The sequence below is a fragment of the Portunus trituberculatus genome, chromosome 41 (genome assembly GCF_017591435.1).
Source record: "Portunus trituberculatus isolate SZX2019 chromosome 41, ASM1759143v1, whole genome shotgun sequence".
In the NCBI taxonomy this organism is placed as follows: Eukaryota; Metazoa; Arthropoda; class Malacostraca; order Decapoda; family Portunidae; genus Portunus; species Portunus trituberculatus.
Window position 1 is genome coordinate 12,831,916 of NC_059295.1, and position 24,723 is coordinate 12,856,638.

A 24,723-nucleotide genomic window follows, 5' to 3' on the forward strand; every position below is an offset into this window, starting at 1 on the left:
TCCTGCGGCCTCGCTGCACAAGGCTTTCTTCTTCCTCTCATCCCTATTCTGTCCAACTCTCTAATGCAAGAGTTAACCAGTACTCTCAATCATTCATCCCTTTCACTGCTAAACTCTGGAACTTCCTCCCTGCACCTGTATTTCCGAATTTCTACAACTTGTCTTCTTTTAAGAGGGAGGTATTGAGGCATTTGCTCCCCTAATTCTGGCTGCCGGTTTTGGCACTTTTTACACTTTTTTAGAGAGCCAGCACCCAAGTGGGCCTTTTCTTTTTTTACTTTCTATTTTTTGCCCTTGGCTGGCCCTCTTCCCTACGTAAGAAAAAAAAATTCCAAGAAGATAAGAGGAGCATAAAGAGATCACAAGGCTGCGCACAGTTGTAGTTAATCGGTCTTTGCCACCAACACATGCGAGAGGCAGCGGTAGGGCGCAGTTTTGCAATTAATCACTAATCTTCAGTAATTCCCATTATATATAATACGGTAAGAGGAATGGTAGGGCGAAACGTTAAATCAATGCATAAATTTATTTTAAGCATATTCTAGAGATAATAATGATTTCCATTTGATACTAATGTCTACTTTATAGTAAGTGATGTACATTGGCAGGGCACGATAACGTGCAATGAATACGTCTTTCCTAACTCATAATACGAGGCAGGCAGGCAGCTTTGGGCATTCAAAAACGGCGGGCGCCCCACTGCCTGTGCTCACCGCCAGCTGGTCGTGACGTCACGAAAGCAGTTCTGGGTTTCCACTAAGGCTAGACGAGCGGGATATATTTTTTTATCGTTTAATTTCTTATGCTTAATGGTAAATCTAGATCTCAATTAAAACCACAAGACTTCATCAAGGCTAGATATTCAACTTTAGAGCATAATAGAGCAAAGAAATCCCGTAATAAGGGAGGATAGCTTGTTGAAATAAGACCATAGCGTCGGATGACGATCGTCGTCGGTCATCACCGTCGCCATTGGCACCGAGATTCCACGAAAAATTCCTGAGTTGAGGTAAGCGCCGTGTGCCTCATGTTTAAAAGTGTTGCTGTTAGGGTCAGCTAATTCAGCGAAATGTTGCTGTGTATTTGGGTGTATGATTACAGGTGAAAAAATGCATGCAGTGAAGGGGTTAGTCTGGCCCCCATAGAAGGTGTAAGTAGGAGCCGGGGGTGTGTTGTCTTGGTGCACCCGTACTGCGTGTTTTTGTGTGCGCGCGTGAACATCTGTGGCAATATTGGCATAGATAGGTCATTGTATGTGTAAAGGAGAGCACAGGCGCAGGTGAGTGGTGTTATGATGATGAATTTGCCAAGCCAAGGGATGCTGGTATTGGTGCTCAGGCATCAGGCTTGTCACGACACGCCTCAGTGAAAGAAACTTTTTTTTTTTTTCTATGACCCTAATATGCAGGGGAAGTACTAAGTGAATTTGTGTAGCATGTACTTGTTTTCTTTCATCAAAGTTTCACAGCACATATTTAATGGTTTAACATTAATGAAAAGAAATCAATGCATCAGTAGATTGTCACTACTGCATAAATTCTCATGTTTTCTTTCTTGCAAAGATCATCATACCCAAATTTCCTTGTACTTGTGTTAGAGTTCCATGTTCCACCTATGGTTGCACTTGCAAGCCTACAAATAAATTTCACAAGTCATTTGAGACCAATCACAGGGGTACATAATATATTCTCTTGTCGCTGAGGAATGTATCATGTTCACAGTCACTTCTAGTGGCTGAATATAGTGTGCTAGATGTGGGGTTGAGTTGGTGATGGATGTGGAAGGAATCTTTGACGTGTGTTGCAGTGTTAAAAGTACTATTGTATGAAATTTTTGGCAGGTATATGTAGGAGCTATGTACTTTCAAATTATTGATCAGCATAGGTTTCCATGCTTGTTGCAAGTTATCTATTGTGCTTTATATCTATTTAGCTTTTTATACCCAAAGAATATCACCAAGAGAATGGCTGTGGCAGAAGGGTCTTCATCTATTGTAATTTAAGTAGCAGAAGGAAACATAATAAGGCTGCTGGAACTTGAATACTCCTCCAAGCCTGAACACACAAGCTTTTGTACAGGATATGTGTGTTGCATATGAATATATTCAGTAATTGATTTGTTTATTTCATTATTTGTTACTGCCATTCCACACTTTAACTGTCTCATTCTCTACTATTTTCTCACACATCCTAGCTTCATTCTTCCATTTAATTACTTGCATAATATTTTACCATCTCAGGATATCACTCATGGCCTTTCTAATCACTATGTACTACTATCCATTTTATTCTTCTGCAAATCATGCTTCATGCAGCACAGGCTCCTATCCAGCATGGTTTATGGTATTTCACCCACACGTCAATTTGTTCACAAGTCAGTTCGCCGACCTATAAGTTCTTTCTCCACACACTTTCCATGTCATGTCCACTGATTGCTTGACATTGTTGGAATATTTATATACCACAATTACCATGTATTTTTATTACTAAAGTCCGTTCATCCAAAGAATCCAGGCCGAAACTGCTAGTTCGGTTGGCAGCCCTGCCCACCCCCGCCACTACTAAACCTTCCCGACACTTAGATTTTCTTCAAGTACATTTATTTTTCTTCAAGCTATCAACTTGTATATCTATTGAGTTGAGTGAAGAAAAATAAATGTACTTGAAAATTTAAGTGTCAGGAAGGTTTAGTGGTGGGAGGATGAGGCTGCCAACTAACTAGCAGTTTCGGCCTGGATTCTTTGGATGAACGGACTATAGAAAGCATAACACACCAGGCCAGAATGACTCTGTGGGATGAGAACAAACATGATAAAAAAAAAAAATTAATTAAATAAATTAAATAAATAAAAATATTTTGATAAAAATTGCATATATGCAAGATTCAGCTGCACACTGGGCCATTGAGATGAGCACATGCTTTCAGCAGCTGATATGAAGACCTCTCACTCCATTCATGCTCATCCCAAAGAATGAATTGTTTATTCTGTAAGTCTCTACTTTTTCCAATGGATTCTTCATACCTTTTTTCAGATACTAGCCTATGTAGAAGGATGTCAGTTTAGCCTCTGTGGAGAAGGCTTATAAAGAGGTAAAACAGGAAGTTACATCTACCTGCAGCATGTTTGTGTACTTGATTGTGCCAATATTCATTGTCATTATTGGTATGCATAGACTGAGTGAAAATACTCCAGCTAGAAGGTGGCAATGTGCAGCGGCGTAGTGGATAAGGTGATTAGTGTGGGATCGGGCAGACGTCCATACATAGGTTTGAATCCCACCACATACCACTTTCAAGCTATGCCATTTGTCAAGTGTTTAAAGTTACCTACATGTCAACATGAAACCCAAAGATGTGCTTGGGTGATGAAACCCAGGTTCTAGATGGTTACACCAAAGATGTGCTTGGGTGGTGATATGGTCCCTAATATGAGTACCATTATAAATAAAATTGCCTGTCCCACTAATGGGCGGAAGCTTAACAGCCCTTCCCACATATACTCTTGAAGTATGCCTACAGGCGCCATAGGCCATAACATAAAAAAATATATGAATAAATAAAAAAAATGCTCTTGAAATATACTGCATTATAGTTTGTAACTGGGCTGTGGTAGCTTGGCAAGAGAGACATTCAAACATGGGAACTATATCTGCCTCAGGTAGAAATAGAAGGGCCATTGGTTTACTTAAGTATTTGTATGTCCCGTCATCATGTGCATAAGCATGCTGGAGACTCAAATTCTTGAACCTATATCAAGACAAAGAAATGAGACATTGTACTGTAAGTGGTTAAATTGCCCCTCTAGGTATGGTATATGTGTATATATGTACGAGTGTATAATGTCCCGCTTTTTCATTTAAAAGATATGGTCACAGTATGTTAATGGCATGTAGGTGAAATGACTGGATACCTCCAGCACTTTTTCAGTCATCTGGATTCATACATCTTCAGCGACCATCTATTAATTAATTTCTCAGCTCCTATCTTCTGTTTGTGAATTTCTCAGCTCCTGTCTTCTATTCATAAATTTGAACCACATATCTAAAAAGAGAGGGATAAAGATTTAAGAGTAATTGAGGTCTAATCTCCATCAGAGAAAGCAATACATAGAAGTGAGAAATAAGGCATATCATGTAATAGAAACTGGAGGAGGTATAGACACATACTGAAACCATAATTTACTCTCAGCGAGATCTAATAGCACTAGTTCAGGTGGTGCTGTGAACTTTCCATTAAAGCTAGATGTGATCTCGCTGAACGTTTTCCTTTGTGTCTCACAACTCAAGGGCACAGTCACAGCCTGTCCTCTAAAGGCAACTCTCCTTCTCTCAAAACTACATGCACTTACCACACACATACACCCTTCACTTAAAATTCATAATAAAAAAATGGCAACTCCAAACCCAGCCTCGAAGTCCCCTTCTGGGGAAGGAGACCAGAAATGTTCACAGGTCGGACTCCTCTCTTGATGACGACCCTAAATGTATTGACACCTCCCCCAACTTTTTCTATATTAACTTATGCAACATTTGCAGTCTTAGATCTAATCTTCAATCTGTGGAACACCACCTCTCCTCTACTAAACCTCATCTTGTTTTCCTCTCTGAAACATAGCTGTCTAAGACTACTGACAGTAGCCCCTTCTCTGTTCCCTCCTACTTTCTCTATTCTCATTTTCGTTCCAAAGCTGGATGTTGCGTCTGTGTGTGCAACGACTTAACCTGCTTTCGTGCCCACACTCGAATCTTAAGAGTTCTCCACCATCTGGTTTCGACTCGATAGTCGCTCTCTAACTAAATTTATCTGTGCTGTCTGTCTCTCCCCTAACTCCTCTGGCTATAGTAAATTCGTCAACTAACATCCAAAGTGGAGCACATTCTGCCCCTCTACCCTTTTGCGGAGATCTCCATTCTTGGAGATTTCAATGTTCACCACCAGCTTTGGCTTTCCTCTCCCTTCACTTATCATCCTGGAGAACTAGCCTTCAACTTTGCTATCCTCCATGACCTAGAGCAGCAACTGATGCAACACCCTACTCGTAATCCTGACCATCTTGGAGAGACGCCCAACATTCTTGATCTCTTCCTTACCTCTAATCCTTCTGCTTATGCTGTTATCCTATCATCTCTGTTGGGCTGCTCTGATCACAATCTCATTTCTGTATTTTGTCCTATTTTTCCAATCCTTCCTCAGGATCCCCCAAACTGGAGGTGGCTCTGGTGTTTTGCCTTTCTAGTTGGGGTGACCTGAGGAGGTATTATGCCGATTTTCCCTGGAATGATTACTGTTTCTGTGTCAGAGACCCATCTCTTTGTGCTGAATGCATAACAGAGGCGATAGTGTCTGGCATGGAGGTGTACATTCTTTATTCTTTCTCTCAACATAAACCTTCTAAACCAGTAGTTCCCAACCTGTCGGCACTTGCGACCCCTTACCTAAAAGTTTGAAACCTATGTGACCCCCTGCTTAGGACTTACTATCAGCAGCACAGCACATTCACTCATACATACACCTATAATATCACCTAATGACATTAGTTCTGAACTAATGTAACACACCTTTTATTTTGCACCGAAAAAAAAAAAAATGTACGAACATATGAAAATGTAAATGATGAGATAAAATTAATATTATCACAAGCTACTTCTGGCAAGGCTACGCGACCCACCGGTTGGAAACTCCTGTTCTAAACCTTGGTTTAACACATGCTGTTCTTGTGCTATGCATGATAGAGAGGTTGCCCATCTCCTGAATCTCAAGCACTTTATATTTCTGCTCGGAATCATGCCAAGTCTGTTCTTCAACTTGCCAAATAATCCTTCTTGAATAGAAAATGTCAAAATCTTTCAAACTCAAACTCCCTTTGAGACTTTGATATCTGGCCAAAAACATCTCCAATAACTTTACTTCTTCATCTTTCCTTCTTGTATTTCATCCTGATGGCACCACTGCCATCTTTTTTTCTTTTTTTTATGTAAGAGGGAGAACTGCCAAGGGCAATAAAACTATATTAGAAAAAGAAGGCCCACTGAAATTGTAGTCTCTCTAAAAGATATGGAAGAATTAGTCAAAAGAGTGTGACAAATGTCTTGATACCTCTCTCTTAAAAGAGTTTAAGTCGTAGGAAGATGGAAATAGGGAAACAGGTAGGGAGTTCCAGAGTTTACCAGTGAAAGGTATGAATGACTGAGAGTGCTGGTTAACTCTTGTATTAGAGAGTTGGACAGAATAGGGATGAGAGGAAGAAGAAAGCCTTGTGCAGCAAGGCAGCAGGAGTAGGGGAGGCATGCAGTTAGCAAGATCAGTAAAACAGTTAGCATGAAAATAGTGAAGATAGAAAGAGATGCTACTCTTTCGGCAGTGAGAGAGAGGCTGAAGACAGTCAGTCAGAGGGGAGTTGATGATATGAAAAGCTTTTGATTTCACCTTATCTAATAAAGCTGTATGAGTGGAGCACCCCCAAGCATGTGAAGAATACTCCATACAAGGATGGAGAAGGCCCTTGTACAGAGTAAGCAGTTGGAGGGGCAAGAAGAACTGGCAGAGATGCCGCAGAACACCTTACTTCATAGAAGATATTTTAGCAAGAGATGAGATGTGAAGTTTCCAGGTAAGATTATGAGTAAAGGACAGAACAAGGATATTTAGTGAGGAAGAGGGAGACAGTTGAGTGTTATTGAAGAAGAGGGGATAGTTGTCTGGAAGGTTATATCGAGTTGATAGATGGAGGAATTGAGTTTTTGAGGCATTGAAAACTAATAAGTCTTCTCTACCCAAATCAGAAATCTTAGATCAGAAGTTAGGTGTTCTATGGCATTCCTCTATGATCTGTTGACTTCCTGAAAGGTTGGTCGTCTCTGAAAGGACGTGGAAAGATGTAGGGTGGTATTATCAACGTAGGAGTGAATAGGGCAAGAAGTTTGGTTAAGAAGGTCATTAATGAATAATAGAAAGAGAGTGGGTGATGGACAGAACCCTGAGGAACACCACTGTAAATAGACTTAGGAGAAGAACAGTGGCTGTCTACCACGGCTCCAATGGAACGGTCAGAAAGGAAACTTGAGATCAAGTTGTAGAGAGAAGGATAGAAACCGAAGCTTTGTGCCAGACTCTATCAAAAGCTTTTGATATGTCTTACGTGACAGCAAAAGTTTCACCGAAATCTCTAAAAGAGGATGACCAAGACTCAGTAAGGAATGCCAGAAGATCAACAGAAGAGTGACCTTGATAGAAGCCGTACTGGCGATCAGATGGAAACTTGTGAAGTGACAGATGTTTAAGAATCTTCCTATTTAGGATAGATTTAAAAACTTAAGACAAGCAAGAGATTAAAGCTATAGGGCAGTAGTTTGAGGGATTAGAAATGTCACCCTTTTTAGAAACAGGCTGAATGTAGGCAAACTTCCAGCAGGAAGGAAAGGTATAGTTTGGCCAAGTCTTCTGTCTCTAAAGCTAAACTCTTCTCTCAAACCTTTGCTAATGGACTTGATGGGGTCCCTCCTAAGGTTCTCAAAAACTGTGCATCCGTGCTTGCACCTTGCCTGGCCAAACTCTTTAGACTATTTGTATCGACTACTACTTTTCCTTCTTGCTGGAAGTTTACCTACATTCAGCCTGTTCCTAAAAAGGATGACCATTCTTATCCCTCGAACTACCATCCTATAACTTTAATCTCTTGCTTGTCTAAAGTTTTTAATCTATTGGAATAGGAAGATTCTTAAACACCTGTCACTCCTGTTTATCTTATCACCAGTATGGCTTACATCAAGGTTGCTCTACTGGTGATCTGGCTTTCCTTACTGAGTCTTGATCATCCTCTTTTAGTGATTTTGGTGAAACTTGTGTTGTCACATTAGACATATCAAAAGCTTTTGATAGAGGTTGGCTCGAAGCTTTGATTTCCAAACTGCCCTCCTACGGTTTCTATCCTTCTCTCTGTAACTTATCTCAAGTTTCCTTTCCTACCGTTCTATTGCTGCTGTGATAGATGGCCACTGTTCTTCTTCTTAATCTATTAATAGGGGTGTTCCTCAGGGTTCTGTCCTGTCACCCATTCTTTTTCTATTATTCATTAATGATCTTAACCAAACTTTTCCCCCTATTCATTGCTACGCTGGTGATACCACCCTATATCTTTCCACGTCTTGTCAAAGATAACCAACCCTTCAAGAAGTCAACAGATCACACAGGGACTTCACAGAACGACTGACTTCTGATCTTTCTAAGATTTACGATTGGGACAGAAAATTTGATGGTTTTCAATGCCTCTAAAACTCAATTCCTCCATCTATCAACTCGACACAACCTTCCAGACAATTATCCCCTCTTCTTCAATGATATTTGGCTGTCCCCATCTTCTATTTTTAATATTCTTAGTTTGTCCTTTACTCATAATCTTAACTGGAAACTTCACATCTCATCTAAAACAGTTTCTATGAAGTTAGGTGTTCTGAGGCATCTCCGCCAGTTTTTCTTGCCCCTCCAACTGCTAACTCTGTACAAGGGCCTTATCCGCCTCCGTGTGGAGTGTTCTTCGCATGTTTTTGGAGGGGGTGTTCCAATCACATAGTTTTACTAGATAGGGTGGAATCAAAAGCTTTTCATCTCATCAGCTCCCCTCCTCTGACCAACTGTCTTCAGCCTCTTTCTCACTGCCAAAATATTTCATCCCTTTCTATCTTTTATCACTATTTTCATGCTAACTGTTCTACTGATCTTGCTAACTGCATGCCTCCCCTCCTACTGTGTCCTTTCTGCATGAGCCTTTCTTCTTTCTCCCACCCCTATTCTGTCCAACTCTCTAACGCAAGAGTTAACCAGTACCCTCAATCATTCATACTTTTCACTGGTGAACTCTGGAACTCCCTGCATCTGTATTTCCAACTTCCTATGACTTGTCTTTTAAGGGAGAGGTATTGAGGCATTTGCTCCCTAATTCTGGCTGACGCTTTTCTTCTTCGTAGAGAACCAGCACTCGTGGGCTTTTTTTTTTTTTTTTTTTTTATTTATTTTTTTTTTTTATTTATTTATTTTTTTTTTTCTCTCCCTTGGGTGGCCCTCTTTCCTATATAGTAATAAAAAAACATTCCTTATCCTTAATTACTGTTTGGCAACCTTGTGTTCCCTTTCCTTGGCTGATTCTTCTATAATTTTTTTTTAAATTAACTTTCTGCTGATCCTGATCCATCTTCCAACAATTTTGCTTTTCACATATTTTCCTCATTTGATCTTCATTATCTTCCATTTTCTTTTCACTAACACAAACTTTGTTCTTCAGATCATCATAGTTTTTCTTCAACTCTTCAGTGTTTGGCTTCATGATGTCATTGTCCTTTTCCATGATTTTTAGCCTAGCCATAAGTTCTTTAACTAGGTCCTCCAGGTGTATGATCCTCCTCCTCAATAGGCTTTCTCTGGTGTTTTGCTCATCAAACATGCCCTCCGGTCTGAAACCTGAGAAATCATGTCTAACAATTTCCACCCTACCAGAGGGTGTAAGCAAACACTCCTCGTCTTCATCCATTTTGGTTCTCACTTTGTTCCTTGCTCCTTTTTCCATCTTGTTGACATTTTGATCCTGCCACCTAGACAATACAGCACTAAAACAAAGCTCTCACCTTTACTTAACACTAAGTAAAATTTATTCTTGGTGGCTTGAAATAATATCAGAACGGAATGTGGTTTGTATATCTGTCTCGTATGATCTTGATCTTGTGTGTGTGTGTGTGTCTGTGTTTGTTTTTTCTTCACATGTAAAGTAAAAAATAATACTTACAAGGTGTAAATACAGGCAATATTCTTTATTCAATAGAAAGACCTTTTATAACATCTGTGCTTTGTACACACTTTGATTATGAATTAATATATGTATAAAGACAGGAATATCTAGGTGAAATTATTCCTTTTTTTTTTCTATTTCATTAGAGCCTAGAAAACACAAACACACACAAATGGGAGAAGAGATTATAATGAAAAGGAGTGAATAGAAAGACCTGGGAGTGATTATACAAGCCATCCTGTATAATGAAAAGGAGTAAATAGAAAGACCTGGGAGTGATTATACAAGACACCCTGACTCCAGAAAGACACATAACATAATTGGACTATTTGCTTCAATATACATGACACTAAATAAATAGCATGGAGAAGAGAATGATGAAAAAGATCACAACCACTATGATAAGACCTAGACTAGAATATGCAGCAGTGTTATGATCACCATACAGGCAGAAAGACATCATGAAACTAGCAAGAATCCAAAGGACTGCTACAAAGATGGCCCCAGAAATATAAGATCTTCCTTACAAAGAAAAGACTGAAGGAAATGGAACTATCAACTTTGAAGGATAGATGGAAAAGGAGACCTAATAACAATAAGTTAGTAAACCATATGGAAAAGATAGACAAGACCTTGTATTACTGACAGGATGGAGATAGGTGAACAAGAAGACATTCCAAGATCATGAAAAGTCAGTCTCTGAGAAACATTAAGAAGTTCAATTTTCCACATAGGATGGTGGACATCTGGAGTGGATTAAATGAAGAGATTGTAACAGCAGAAAGTGTACACAAATTTAAGGAAAAGTTAGATAAATGTAGATATGGAGACAGGTCACTATGAGCCCCAGTGGAATCCTGTAATATACAACTAGGTGAATGCACGCATGGTAGTAAAGGATACTAAATTGGAGTGGAGAACAGTAGAGAGCGGAGTGCCACAAGGGTCGGTGTTGGCACCTATACTTTACTTTTTTCCGTATACATAAATGACATACCAGAGGGAGTAAAGAGTTACATGAACCTCTTTGCAGATGTTGCCAAGCTGCTCAGACAAGTAAAAAAATGAGGAGGACCTTAACAAGATCTGGAGATAAAGTAGGAAGTGGGAGGTGGAATTCAATATGGATAAAAGTTACGTTATGAAATTGGGAAGGAGTGGAAGGCTGTGGATCTACCAACCCTGGAACAGAGAATGGAGAGAGGGGATCTGATACAAGTTTATAAATTGATTAACGGAATGGATCAAGTGGATAATGAGAAACTAATCCTGAGAGAAGAATATGACATTCGAAGCACAAGATCACATAATAAAAAACTGAGGAAGGGAAGATGTTTGAGAGATGTTGAAAAATATCGTTTCCCACAAAGATGTGTTGAGACTTGGAACAGTTTGAATGAAGAAGTGGTGTCAGCAACGAGTGTGCATAGTTTTAAAGAAAAATTGGATAAGGGCAGATATGGAGACGGGGCCACACGAGTGTAAAGCCCAGGCCCTCTAAAACTACAACTAGGTAAATACACACACACACACACACATATATATATATATATATATATATATATATATATATATATATATATATATATATATATATATTTATATAATTATGCAAGAGGGAAACTAGCCAAGGGCCACAGGAAAAAAAAAAGGGCCCCACTTCAAATGCAAGTTCCCTAAAATAATTGGAAAGAATTAGCCAAAAGACAGGGACAAATGCCTTGAAACCTTGGTCTTAAAAGAAGTCATTTTGTAGGAAGATGGAAATACAGAACTAGGCAGGGAGTTCCAGAGCATACCAGAGAAAAGTATGAGTGATTGAAAATACTGGTTAACTTTTGTATTAGAGAGTTGGACAGAATAGGGATGAGAGGAAAAGAATGGCTTGTGCAGCGAGGCCACAGGAAGAAGGCATGCAGTTACCAAGATCAGTAGAGCATTTAGCATGAAAATAGTGATAAAAGATAGATGCAACATTTTGGCAGTGAGAAAGAGGCTGAAGACAGTCAGTCAGAGGAGGGGAGTTGATTAGACAAAAAGCTTTTCATTTTACCCTATCTAACAAAACTGTGTGAGTCGAATCTCCCAAAACATGTGAAGAGTACTCCATACAAGGACGGGTAAGGCTCTTGTACAGAGTTAGCAGTTGGAGGGGTGAGAAAAACTGGCGGAAATGCCTTAGAATGCCTAACATCATAGTAGAAGCTGTTCTAGCAAGAGATGAGATATGAAATTTCCAGTTAAGATTATGAGTGAAGGACAGACTGAGGATATTCAGTGTACAGGTAACTTGATTTACGTGTGTTTGATTTATGCGTTTTTGTTATAACGTGACCGAAAAAATATTATAATTAATTTAATTTGTGCGATCGGTTTGGTTATACGTGATTTGGCCCAACCACATTTTCAAACTGAGCGCCAGACGCAATTTCAAACCGCACCAGTCTTTCATGGGCTTGTGTCCTAGCAAACACTTCTCTTCCTTTGTTTTATATATATATATATATATATATATATATATATATATATATGTATGTATATATATAGATAGATAGATAGATAGATAGATAGATAGATCTTTTTTTCAAAACAAGCCAGTTTCATCACAATTAACCCCTAAAACTCAGATGTTGGGACTTTTAGCTCACGCTAACTCAGGAGGTTTGGCAAGAAACACAAAATAGCCTGTACAGTGGTACTTCAACATACCAATTTAATGCGTTCTGTGATGATCGTTGTATATAAAAAAATCGTATATCAAATAAATTTTTCCCGTAGATATTAATGGAAATAGAATTCATTCGTTTTAGTGATACGAATTTACCTCCCCAAAAAATTAACATGCTTTAAATACCAACCAAATATAGATTTAATATCAAATAAATACAATGTTTATTGTATGCATGTTATAAATGTACTATATTGCCCAAAATAACAACTTAACCTGCATAACTCGAGACACGTCAATAAACATTCATCATGCAAGACTCGGGGCACGTCTATAGATGTTTAGGCGTTTTGGGGCTATATTTTGGCTATTTTCTTCCCGTCTTCTTTGCTTGTGAGCTGGCAACATTCATCAGAAGTAAACATATGCTATACGTCACTGTGACACCAACTCCCACGATGATGGTGGTAACGACAGTGATTTCATGGTGTCCGATTCTGCCACCTCTCCCGCGTGCCTTACTTCTACACCTCAGGTCTCTCGCCATGTAGCAGGGAGACAACATTTGAATGAGAGGGTTATCAGAACAGGAAACAGGAGAGAGAGAGATACAAGAGGCCTGTTTTCTATCGCTTTAGCCAAGGCCGCTAAACCCAATCGGATGCAAGGCCATGAACACCAATGATACCACCTCATTCAACCTGTGATATTTTGGTAACCATAGCATCTAGAGACTTCTAGTTTTTTACATTGCAAAGAGGAAGAATTACTTGTGGGCAGAACACCATTTGTACTCACTCGTTTATTGAATTTCCAAGTGTAATCAGTATATGAATACAGGCTATTTTGTGTGTATCTCACCAAACCTGCCGAGTTAGTGCGAGTGAAAACTCCCAACTTGCATTCGTACTTACTGACGCTGTGATAGAACTTCGTATATGTAGTACGAAGGAATTGGTGAGTTACCCTTGCTTTACTATTGGCACGCCACATGACCTGGAGTTTCTCTTTTAACCCCTTATGTGCTTTAAAGGCTCTGGGGTTCTCAGAATGATACACCAACATTGGTTTGACTTTACAGTTACTACTAGCATTAGCGCACAGGGCCAAGTCACAGATATGCACACTATGTTCATATTTTGCAATTATCTTGTGTTTCATATCCATTTCAAGACTCTTCTAAGTTTCTTCTTTTCAGCCTTCTTATTTTTACTTTTGGAACCCATGATCATGAGGTCTTGAGTTCACAAAACTTAAGAAAAAATACACACTGCCGAGGACCACAGACACATACATGCACAAAGCATGAAAAACGATACACAACGCGAATTTAATGTTCGGGTGGACCAGGGTAGCCGAGCGATCATTGCACCACCTACCAATGGCTATTCATATCTTTAAAATATCTTCATATTTTGAGGGGTAAATTACATGAAATTTTTTGTCGTATATAAAAAAGATTGTATGTTGGAGCGTTCATATCTCAAAGTATTACTGTAATCACTTACTGATTACACATGGAAATTCAATAAATGAGTGAGAACAAATGGTGTTCTGCCCACAAGCAATTCTTCCTCTTTGTAATGCAAAAAACCAGAAGTCTCTAGATACTATGGTTACCAAAATAACACAGGTTGAATGAGGTGGTATCATCGGTGTACGTGGCCTTGCGTCCAATCGGGCCCAGCGGCCTTGACTAGAATGATAAGAAATGGGCCCCTTGTATCTCTCTCTCTCTCTCTCTCTCTCTCTCTCTCTCTCTCTCTCTCTCTCTCTCTCTCTCTCTCTCTCTCTCAATCAAAATGTTTGCAGTGATTTTTTTTTTTTTTTTTTTTTTTTTTTTTTTTTAAACATATGTAAAATACATACAATAGGAGTTGGTGGTGGAATGTCTTCCCCCTCGGTGGTTGAACCTCCTATATCCGTATCAGAGTCCAGAATGTTACTATCTTCGCTCTCTATTTTTGTAGAAACTGTTAATTCCAAAGCCCTTCTGATATCACTCATTCAAAAGTTGTTTCCCTGCAACATGGCGAGAGACCTGAGGTGTAGAAGTAAGGCACGCGGGAAAGATGATGGAATCGGACATCATGAAATCACTGTTGCTCCCACCATCCATCGTGGGAGTTGGTGACACAGTGACATATAGCATATGTTTACTCCTGACTTCGGGGCTCGCCATGCCTCACAACAGAAAGAAATGCAGTTCTTTTCTTGAAATTGACAAACCACCCTTTACTTGCTTTAAAATCATCATTGGAGTCAGATATACAGTGAACCCTCGGCTATCGCGACTTCGGCTATCGCGTTTTATTGCTATCACGCACCCATGAAAAGCTGCTAAGATTTCATTATCGCAACCTCAGATGCCTGCTATCGCGCTCCCAGCCATGACGTCATGGGATATCTGAGCGCTCATTGGCCAAAACCGCCTTCACGCCAAGATCAATTCGGCTATCGCGTTTTCAGCTATGGCGCGGCTGTTTTGATACGCGACTCGGTATACAGCCAGCCAGCTCACAAGAGAAAGACATTCTAAAATTCATATCATAATAAATCTTGAGGTATTGAGTCTTTGTACTGCAAAACATTAATTCCAAGTGTTTATCCTAACATTATCCATATGATCTGGTAATACACACTCTACAAAACTTATTATAAGCTTAATACTCACAGTCGCTGTTTCAATGCTCTCGCATTTTTTACTAGTCTCAATTACATATTTGGTTTGAAACATTTTTTCATATAGTTCAACAGAGAGCACTGTTTCTCCTCTAAATATTACAAAGGAATACATTCTGTAATAATCTTGGTAGAGCAACATTTTTGCGGCCGAAGGCATATCAAACCGAAAAGACTAACTGAACTCGGGAACACCGAGTCCTCTCAAAACACCAAAACAACCCGCGGCCCGCGGTTGTTTGGAAGCTCGTGTGGAGTAGGGTGACCAGACGTCCCCGATTTCAGTGACCTGTCCCCGGCTACTGCTGTCCCCGGTTTTCTGTAACTGAAAGATCACTTGATGCGTTAAAAAAACTACTCCTTTTGATTATGATAATTATGTCCTTTTATAATTACTCTTTTAGAATGTCAAGAATAAGGAGAAGGCCTTATTTTTTATATAGTTTCCGTGAAGACGGTGAAGTGTATAGCGGACACATTTTAACAGCTAATGGGTGTTCATGATCTCAGATATTTCATCAGGTAGAGATTTTTTTTCTTTGCAACTTGGGTAAATAAGGCGAGAGAAACTTTTGATTGCTGGTTTAGAAATGGTACGAATAGTGTCCCGTTTTAGTTTTTCCAGTGCAAAAACACTACATGTTTTACCTCCTGAACTGAAAATGTCCCCGGAATTTGTCTCAGAAATCTGGTCACCCTAGTGTGGAGTGTTCTTAGAGCTGGAACAGAATGCCGGTTTATACATGTGCTGTAGCTGACTGCAATTCTATATCAAAAAAGAAAAACCAAGGCGTGAAAGGATGGACTGTGTTTCCCAGGAAGAAAGACGCGGCTCGAAGATTATGGGAGACACGATGTAAACGAGGCCCGACGTGGAGAGCTACCAAGGACCATGCTATCTGCTCAAAGCACTTCATAGATTGGTGCAAAGGACCGTCAGCATCGCATCCAGACCCTGAACTGTTTGCCTATAACCGGTGGGGAGCAGGTAGAAACCTGCTTGATGTTGTTTACATACGGAACGGACAATCTTTCACTGAAGTCATACAAGGATTTTGCATCAAAACATCGTGTTTATTTGATATTCGTCACATTTTCTGGATTTGATTGCTAATTAAACTTGAACCAATGAAATGTGCTTACTGAAAATAATGTAATTCACTCAAGGTGATGAAGTGTCCCAAAACTGAGACCATGAACCAAGCATTTTTGGCTCGTTTTGCCATATTATGTTCTCTGTGCTTGGTGAAGCTGATTAGTGATGTTCCTAATAATTTATTACGTACTTAGTTTGATAGTACATATATGATGTAAAAAAAATTTTCCAGCATACCGAGTTGAATGTGCTAAATTAAGTTATTTGGCGAATCTGGCAGCTTTTCAGCACTTTCCGACGTCGGGAATTGGGCGCGATAGCCGAGGGTTAAGTGTAGTATTAAAAATAAGATCACGATCCAGCAGCCTAGCCTTCGCACAAATTATGTCCTCTGACAAAGAATCACCAGCCTTCTGCCTTTGGTTTATCCAATCAACAATTTTTCCATTTCTTCACTTAAATTGCCTTTTCACACCAATCACCACATCAGCTCTTTTAATGAGCTGTCTTCTTCAGTATTGTGGCTACTGTAGATTTAGCCTTACAGTACTCAGCTGCAAGATCAGTTATTCTTTCTCCTTTCTCGTATTTATCAGTAATCTCCTTTTTCCTTTCGATGGTTGTCACTATATTCTTTCTTGTAGGCTTATTCTCACCACTAACAAGCCTCTTCCGTGTCATTGTAAGCTTCTAAATGAAAAAAAAAGAAAATGCAGAAAGCGCAGGACAATGTTATCCTTATGACAGCGAAGGATAAACTGGCTGTGGTGGACCGTTGGGGCGCATAGGGCGACGGGAAGGGAGAGACACTTTGTTTACAGCCACGTGGATGGACGTTTAACTAATAGGTATTTTTTTGAGTATTAAGTTGAACTTTTGTGTTCGACTATTGAAGAGTTTGACTATTTAGACGTTCGAGTATTAAGTCTGCACTGTGTGTGTATATATATATATATATATATATATATATATATATATATATATATATATATATATATATATACAGGCAACCCCCGCTTAATGAAGGGGTTACGTTCCTAAAAAATATTTTGTTACGCGAAACTTCGTTAAGCGAACCAATTATAACAAGTTTAACCCCTGATTTGAACTTCCATTGAGAGTGAGCAAAGCGAGAGTGCATCATAGTACAGTAAAAGGTTTAATGAAAGTTAAAATTATGAAGTTAAACATTTAGGTAATTTAATTTAAGTCATTATAATGTACACTAATGTATGTATGTACGTAACTTTATAATGTTAATGATCTTACTTTTATGAAGGGAGGGAGAGTGAAACGGGAAATACACTAACCGGCAACCTGTGGAATGCAAACAAAGTGCGCATCATGGTACCGCGTACAAAACTTATGTACCACATTTCCACAAGGCTTTCCATTTTATCCATTGTAGAGTCACGAGTTCAGGTGGTTCTTTTAGCTTGCAAGGAAGATGCGGTCTCACCAGCCTTCTTAATAGAGTCTGCTGACTTGAAAATAGTAGACAGTAGATGGAGTCAAGATGGTGGCAAGCAATGTTATTAGTTTTCTGGCCTCTCTCTTGTCTGTGAATAATACCCAGCTTCACTTGAGAGTAAGACACTTCCTGGTCTTCTTAGGAACGTTAGGCCACATTGCAGGGCGTTTTGGTGGTAAGTTGAACTAGGGAAGATGAGCTGCTGGTGACGCTGTTATGTTTTGACTGGGGAGTGAGTGGTGCGCGTGATCTTGATCTTGATCTTGATGCTACAGGTGACGCAGAATTTCTTCTGAGTCAGGCCTTTGTATCGGCAGTGCCTGTGTTGTCCACAAGAGGCTTGATCTTGATCTTTATTCTACAGGTGTCTCAGGATTTCTCCTGAGGCAGGCCTTAGTACCAGCAGCTCCTGGTGTATTCAAAAGCCTGTCAGCTTGCATGATACGGTGGGGCTTTCAAATTTGGAAAAAATTACCTGGATAAGACTTCATTAAAGCGAGTTTTGGCGTTCGTTAAACGAGCAGATGGTAGTAAAATGAAACCTTCATTGTAGCGATATTTCGTTGTGTGAACCTTCGTTAAACGGGGGTTGCCTGTATATATATATATATATATATATATATATATATATATATATATATATATATAATTATCAAACAATCTAATGATAGTTAGGAGTTATGAATATTAAGGAAATTTATGAGTTCTTTTCATCTGACTACACATCTCTCAGTTGTGCATCTAAGAGAATTACAATGATATATCTTATATACCGGTTTAGCCTATGTAAAAGTGAGAGCTTACTTGTATGTAACTTTCACTTCCTACTGAATTGCACTTCTTTGCCAGATAACTTAATAGGGTGTCCTTTTTATCAATAGGTCTGGATAACTTTTCCAAAGCAAACTGTATGTTTGCAACCACTGTGCAACACATTATTTTAGACACCCCAATTTTTTTAGTATAATAGATAGGCCTTACTTGTTAACTCCCTTATATGCTGAAGCTAACCTGTTAAGTGTTAACTTGTAAGGAAAAGAAAGACTATAAACTATAGTGGAATATAAAAAATTATTAGGTAGGTGTAATGCATCTACCTTTTGATTAATTAATTTATATTATTATCAGCATATATTTAGTTATTGAATAATTATGTAGGTTATTTGATATCAATTTAATTTTCATACAAGCTTTATGAATTATTAGAAAATGTGGTTGAAGTTTTATTACTTAAAAGTCCTATACTGAACTCATAATATCTTTATTTTGTGGGCTAAAGGTTACTTAAATACTTGTGATATGTGGTCTTGGGTATTTACTACTAAATGTTGGTGCCTATTATTTGTTCTTGTTTGTATTCTTCTAAGATATAATGAGCTGATGAGTGAAAAACATAAGATCCACACTACTTATACTTTCAGTCAGTTGGTGTGTACTATAGCTTTGATCAGAACACTCTCCACTCACTTTTATTGGACATGTTTCCTCTCAACCATAGTTTCCCATATCTCTTGAGAATTTCCTTATAAAAGCAACTTGATGGTTACTTCATGGATAAGAGGATTATAGAGAATGTGAAATTGAAGGAAAACTAATCATAGTGAAGTATCTTAGAATGCTGTTCTAGTGACCATGTGTGTGTCTAAACATTTACCACTAAAATGAGTACTTGCCTATTTAAGTTTTGATTCAACATTCCATAATTTTTGTAATTTAATTTCTTTACCTATGCTTTGTTTTAATAATACGAGTAAGTTTTCGTCTTTACCTTTAACTTGGTTGATTATTTTTTTTCCATTTTTTTTTTCTTCTATTCATAATTTATAAGGTTTGAAGATAACTGAATTCTCAAAATGAAGCTTCATAAGTTAGATACATATGCTGTTATTGTATCATATATAAATGCACTATATATAATGTCTTTCATTCACTTATGTGTTATATTTTTTCCAGGTATTTGATGGTAAAGATGATGGTTTAAGGCTCTGGTGGTGTTGCTGGAGGTGGGTTGTGGTGAAGCATGGGCTTGTGTTTGTGTGGTGCTTGGTGCTATTGACCAAGGACATGCCGAGCATCCATGAGACTATTGAGTCTGACGAGAGCTTCTCATCTCTCTCTGATGATGAGCAGGAAGAGAACCAAAACCATGACCAACAGCCAAGCCACAGCACTGCCTCTAAGACAACACCAGTGAAGAAGTCCAGAAGCCATCAATCACAGGAACAGGACAAGGAAGGACACCGTAAAGGGGCATCACGAGGCTCCCCGAAGGACCACCAGCAGACGCGGGAGCCTCGAGCCTTAGTTGAATATTCTGACGTCAGCTCAGAGGCATTCTCTGAACCAGAAGCTGGCGAAATCACAGACAGCCCAAGCCATAGTCCTGTTGTTAGTCCACGTGGTAATCGGCAGTTACTGCGGTCACCCTCCAGGTCCTCCCGGCTAAGTCCCCGACCAAGTCCTCCTACTTACAGTGCGAACATCAGTCGCAGTCCTTCCTTCGTGTCTCGTTCACCTCTCCCGAGGTCCAGGGAGCTGCGCAGTGACGGAGAAGTTGAGTCTTCTCCCACTCCTTCACACCATACTCTTCACACCTCCCGTCCTCTAGTACCTTATCCAGTTGTCATGTCCCCAGATCGCCATTCCTTAGAAACAAGAGGAGATTACTATCGCACGAGGGACCCCTATCACCATTCTCGAACACCCTCTGAATCAGAGAGGGACCATTCCAGAGCCCGGAAAAAGGAGCACAAGAAAGATAAGAAGAGGAAAGCGAAAAAACACAACAGATCTGAACGATCACATAGTCCAGTTCTTAAAAAGAGAAAGAAAAAAAGCAAGCACAAATCCAGAAGTGGCAGTCCAGGGTATGATGATGACATAGTTGGAGAGGGAAGTATTGCAAGTTCAGATGATGATATTACAGAAACAATGGTGATAAAGAGAAGCATCCCTAGTCATGAGAGTCGGTCAATGGGTGCATCATCAAGGGTTAGGAGCAGAGGGGAAAAACATAGCCCTCTCAGTTCAAATGATGATGAAGGGTTAGTAAGCCCCCACCCAATTGAAATGAACCATGTGCGGGGTCAGTCTCACTCTTCACACCATCGCTCTCGAGAACGCACACCCAGTCGCAGGTCCATGCCACGATCTCCCCACACACCTGTTTCTCCCCGTCACCACAGTACACGACACCTCACCCCACCCCAAGCTCAGCCATCATCTGTCAGCAAAAACTATGACCGGTCAAGTCGGGTGCATCACATCAGCCCACGCAGGTCAACAACATCACCCATACCTAACCAGAGGCGGGGAAATATGACTCCTCCACCTAGAAGCCCTCCCCGTCGACCTACCTCCCATCGTGCCCGATCTCCTCCACCTGTTGTGGTGTACAACAAAAAGCGGTCACCTTCTCGAAGTCCTGTGTCGTACATTGAAATCAGAGGCAGTCCAGATACTCCACCACACAGCAGTAGTAGTAGTAGGTATTATGCCTCTACTTCCACATCCAGGAGGGAAGAGAAGAAGAAAAAGAAAAAAGGACGGGATAGAGATTACCATTCTCATGGACGGCGAAGTCGGAGCAGAAGTCACAGCCCTACCAGGAGCCCCAGTCGAAGTAGGGCTCAGTCTCCTAGGTAAGTGACTGCTACTATTGAATTTTTTTTCTGCTACCATTGAAGTTTTTGTCAGTTGAAGTAGATATATGTGTATTTGTTGCAGTGCAGTTTTTATTAGTACTAGCTTAACTAATCAGTATGTCCTCATATACAGTTTTGTCAAGTTTTTGAAATCATGAATATTGTATCCTTGTAGAACCTCTGTCTCTTTTCTAGCTAGCCAAGACTTCCTCAATTTATTTAGCCATTTTACTGAAAAACACTTTCATATTTAACAGCAGTATGTGTAACTATTCTGTTTAAGGGACAGAGATAGTTGAAGGTTTTGAAGAGACCGAACTGAGATAATTTGTGAATGCTTAGAAGAGTAGATGGTAGTAGAGAAATCTTTGGAAGACTTCTATTAATTGATTTTAGGAACAAAATTGATAGCATCTATCAATGGAGCAATAGAATGACCTAAGGGAAATTCACAAGAGGTAAAAGTTAGGATAAATTAATTGAAAATGTTCAAAGGAAACTGGAAAATTAAAGATTTGCATTAGAATTTTGTCGACTGATTGAAATGTTTATAAAGGCAACACAAAGGTTTAACCAAAGAGTATGAGAGAATGACTAAGTTTACTCAATGTAACTTCCATTGTGATAATCTGTTTTAATTCATCCAGCTATATATATATATATATATATATATATATATATATATATATATATATATATATATATATATATATATGTGTGTGTGTGTGTGTGTGTATATATATATATATATATATATATATATATATATATATATATATATATATATATATATATATATATATATATATATATATATATATATATATATATATATATATATATGTACCATTTGGTCCCCATATTATCACATTATCATTTTTCAGCAATCCACTATATTAACATGTATCTCTTCCTTTTAAAGTTGCATGTTGAAAAAATACAAGGATAGATTTTATGTTGTCTTGCACGAATGTGTTACATCCTTATATCCTTCTTTTTTTGTGTGTGACTTTGCCACATAGGAATGCTACAAAATTGAGAAAGTACTTATTATGAATAACTTTTGGATGCATGTCCAGTGTATTACATTTGTATATACACAATAAGATTGCATGCTTCAATGCAAAAGATTACTGAAAGTTGTCTTGAGAAGGAGTGGCTGTTTAGATCTGAGTCAGACCACTACAAGTATTAAGGAAAAATAATCATAGAATTTTGAAAAGTAATTTTACAATTTTGATATGTAACTGGTAGTTTGGTAACTGGTAGTGGTGTAGCTAAGAGGGGTAGGGTTGTGGAGGGGGCTGTTCATCCTGGTTAGCACTTTTTTGAGTACATAACACTTTTGGTCCTCACCTTTGTCAGTTTTACATAATTAGGCCTCTCTGTGGTATTGATTATTAAGCCTAAGCCCATATTTTTTATAATGTATGTATGTATGTATACAGTCAATTCTTGATTAACCTGGGTTTCAATTACGCAATTTTATTTATTGCGATTTATCCCATTTAACACGGGTTAACTTTACTCGATGACGTCACACATACCCATGCTGTTTCTGGGGTAACTGCCCAAGATGCTCTTGGCTGGATTCTTAAACAATACCTTCCATCTTTGTCAGTTGAAATATACCATCCGCGAGAAATTGGTATTCTTAACAGCGAATATTGCCTTCTCGCAGCTCTGGAAGGCAACATTCAAGCAAGATTTACCTTCGCTGTGGAGGTGAACCAAGATCCATGCTTTTGTCATTACCTTTGCATAGATTGTGCCTAAATACATATTATTTTTATTATTTTTTAACTACACTTAATCCTCGGCTATCGCGCCCAATTGGGGCCGAAATAGCCGCACTATAGCCGAAAACACAATAGCCGAGTTTATCTTGGCGGGAAGGCGGTTTTGGCCAATGAGCGCTCAGATATCCCATGACGTCATGGCTGGGCGTGCGATAGCAGGCATCTGAGGTCGCGATAATGAAATTTTAGCAGCTTTTCATGGGTGCGTGATAGCAATAAAACGCGTTAGCGGAAGTCACGATAGCCGAGGGTTGACTGTAATTGTTTTTAGAAACTTAAGAATATATATGTTATCGTTCATATAGCTTACTTTAGAAAAGTTGTAATTAGAACCAAACCCAGGAACACCAACAACAACATCGCTGCTGCTAGCTTCAATCACTGCATCCCCATCTCTGAAGTTTTCTATCAGAATTCTACTTATCTTACAATCAGTTGTATGTCTTTATTGCTTGATTTTTGTAGATAGCTGGTGGACTGTCCTCTTCTTATAGCCTGCACAGTTGAAGGAGGCGGTCATTCTTTCCTATGTTAAGGCCACACTGTACAATCTTCTGTGCTTTAATGAGAAGCACTTTTTCCTGGCTCACCAAATCTGTTAATAAATCACACACTGCAACAGTAATAGGGCTGGTTCTCTTTGTAAAATTTTCCATGCTGCCTGTGGTGGAACAGTGAGGCAGTGTGATCTGGGCTGCATGGCTCAATCAGCTTAGGTGATGGTAGACAAACACTGATACCAACCACTACCAAATTGTACTAATGGTTTATTTTGTTAAATGTACTAATAATAAATGTATGAATAAGGGATAATGTTCCTGGCATATAAACTTATGACAAATCACATTGAATTAATAATTTTCTAATTTCCTGGACAAGAAAGATGTGCATGTGAGTACGTGTTTTTATGGTTTCCTTGACCTAGTGAAGTGTTAAGAATTTTTCTTTTTTAAGTTTTGAGTAACAAACTCCAAAAAGTAGGCAGACTTTCCTAGAGGCCAAGAATGTAACCCCCTATTACCATCGTTTTCTATGGGGAAAAATAGGTTTAAATTGTGCAATTTAGAATAACATGACATCTCCAGGAATGTAACCCTTGTGTTAATTAAGAGTTGACTGTTTACATACAGGCAACCGCAATTAACGAACATTCACACAATGAAATTTCGCTACTACCATCTACTCATAATGAACACCAAACTCGCTTTAAAGAAATTTTAGTCAGGTAATTTTTCCCCAAGTTTGAAAGCCCCGCCATATCACGCAAGCCAACAGGCTTTTGAATACACCAGCGCCTCTTGTGAACAAAATGCACACCACTCACTTCCCTACCCTTCCCCGCTCTTAGTTCAAAACAATAACAGCGTCCAGCAGCAGCTTGTCTTCCCTTGCTCAACATGCCACCAAAATTCCCTGCAACCAGCCCTGCAATGTCTACTACTAATAATTTGTTGTAAAATAAGATGCTTAAATGGTACATAAGTTTTGTATGCGGTACAATGATGCTCCCTTTGTTTACATTCCACAGGTTGCCAGCTAGTGTCTTTCCCACTCCACTCTCCCTCCCTTCATAAATTTAAGATCA

The 24,723-nt window shown here is 39.1% G+C and overlaps 1 protein-coding gene across 4 annotated transcripts in view; it reads left to right on the top strand.

Annotated features, from left to right (window-relative positions):
- The first annotated feature begins 731 nt into the window (after positions 1–731).
- LOC123516514 (cyclin-dependent kinase 12-like) overlaps positions 732–24,723 on the top strand; it is a 44,247-nt gene continuing 20,255 nt past the window's right edge. For 2 of the 4 annotated variants that reach the window (XM_045275930.1, XM_045275931.1), the window contains exons 1-2: positions 732–1,009; positions 19,649–21,336. In XM_045275930.1, coding sequence (XP_045131865.1) covers positions 19,760–21,336 — 1,577 coding nt within the window. In that variant the 5' untranslated portion in view covers positions 732–1,009; positions 19,649–19,759. Of the gene's footprint in view, positions 1,010–1,167; positions 1,280–3,032; positions 3,091–19,648; positions 21,337–24,723 lie in introns of those variants that run through there. The other 2 variants (XM_045275932.1, XM_045275933.1) reach the window with 2 other exon arrangements.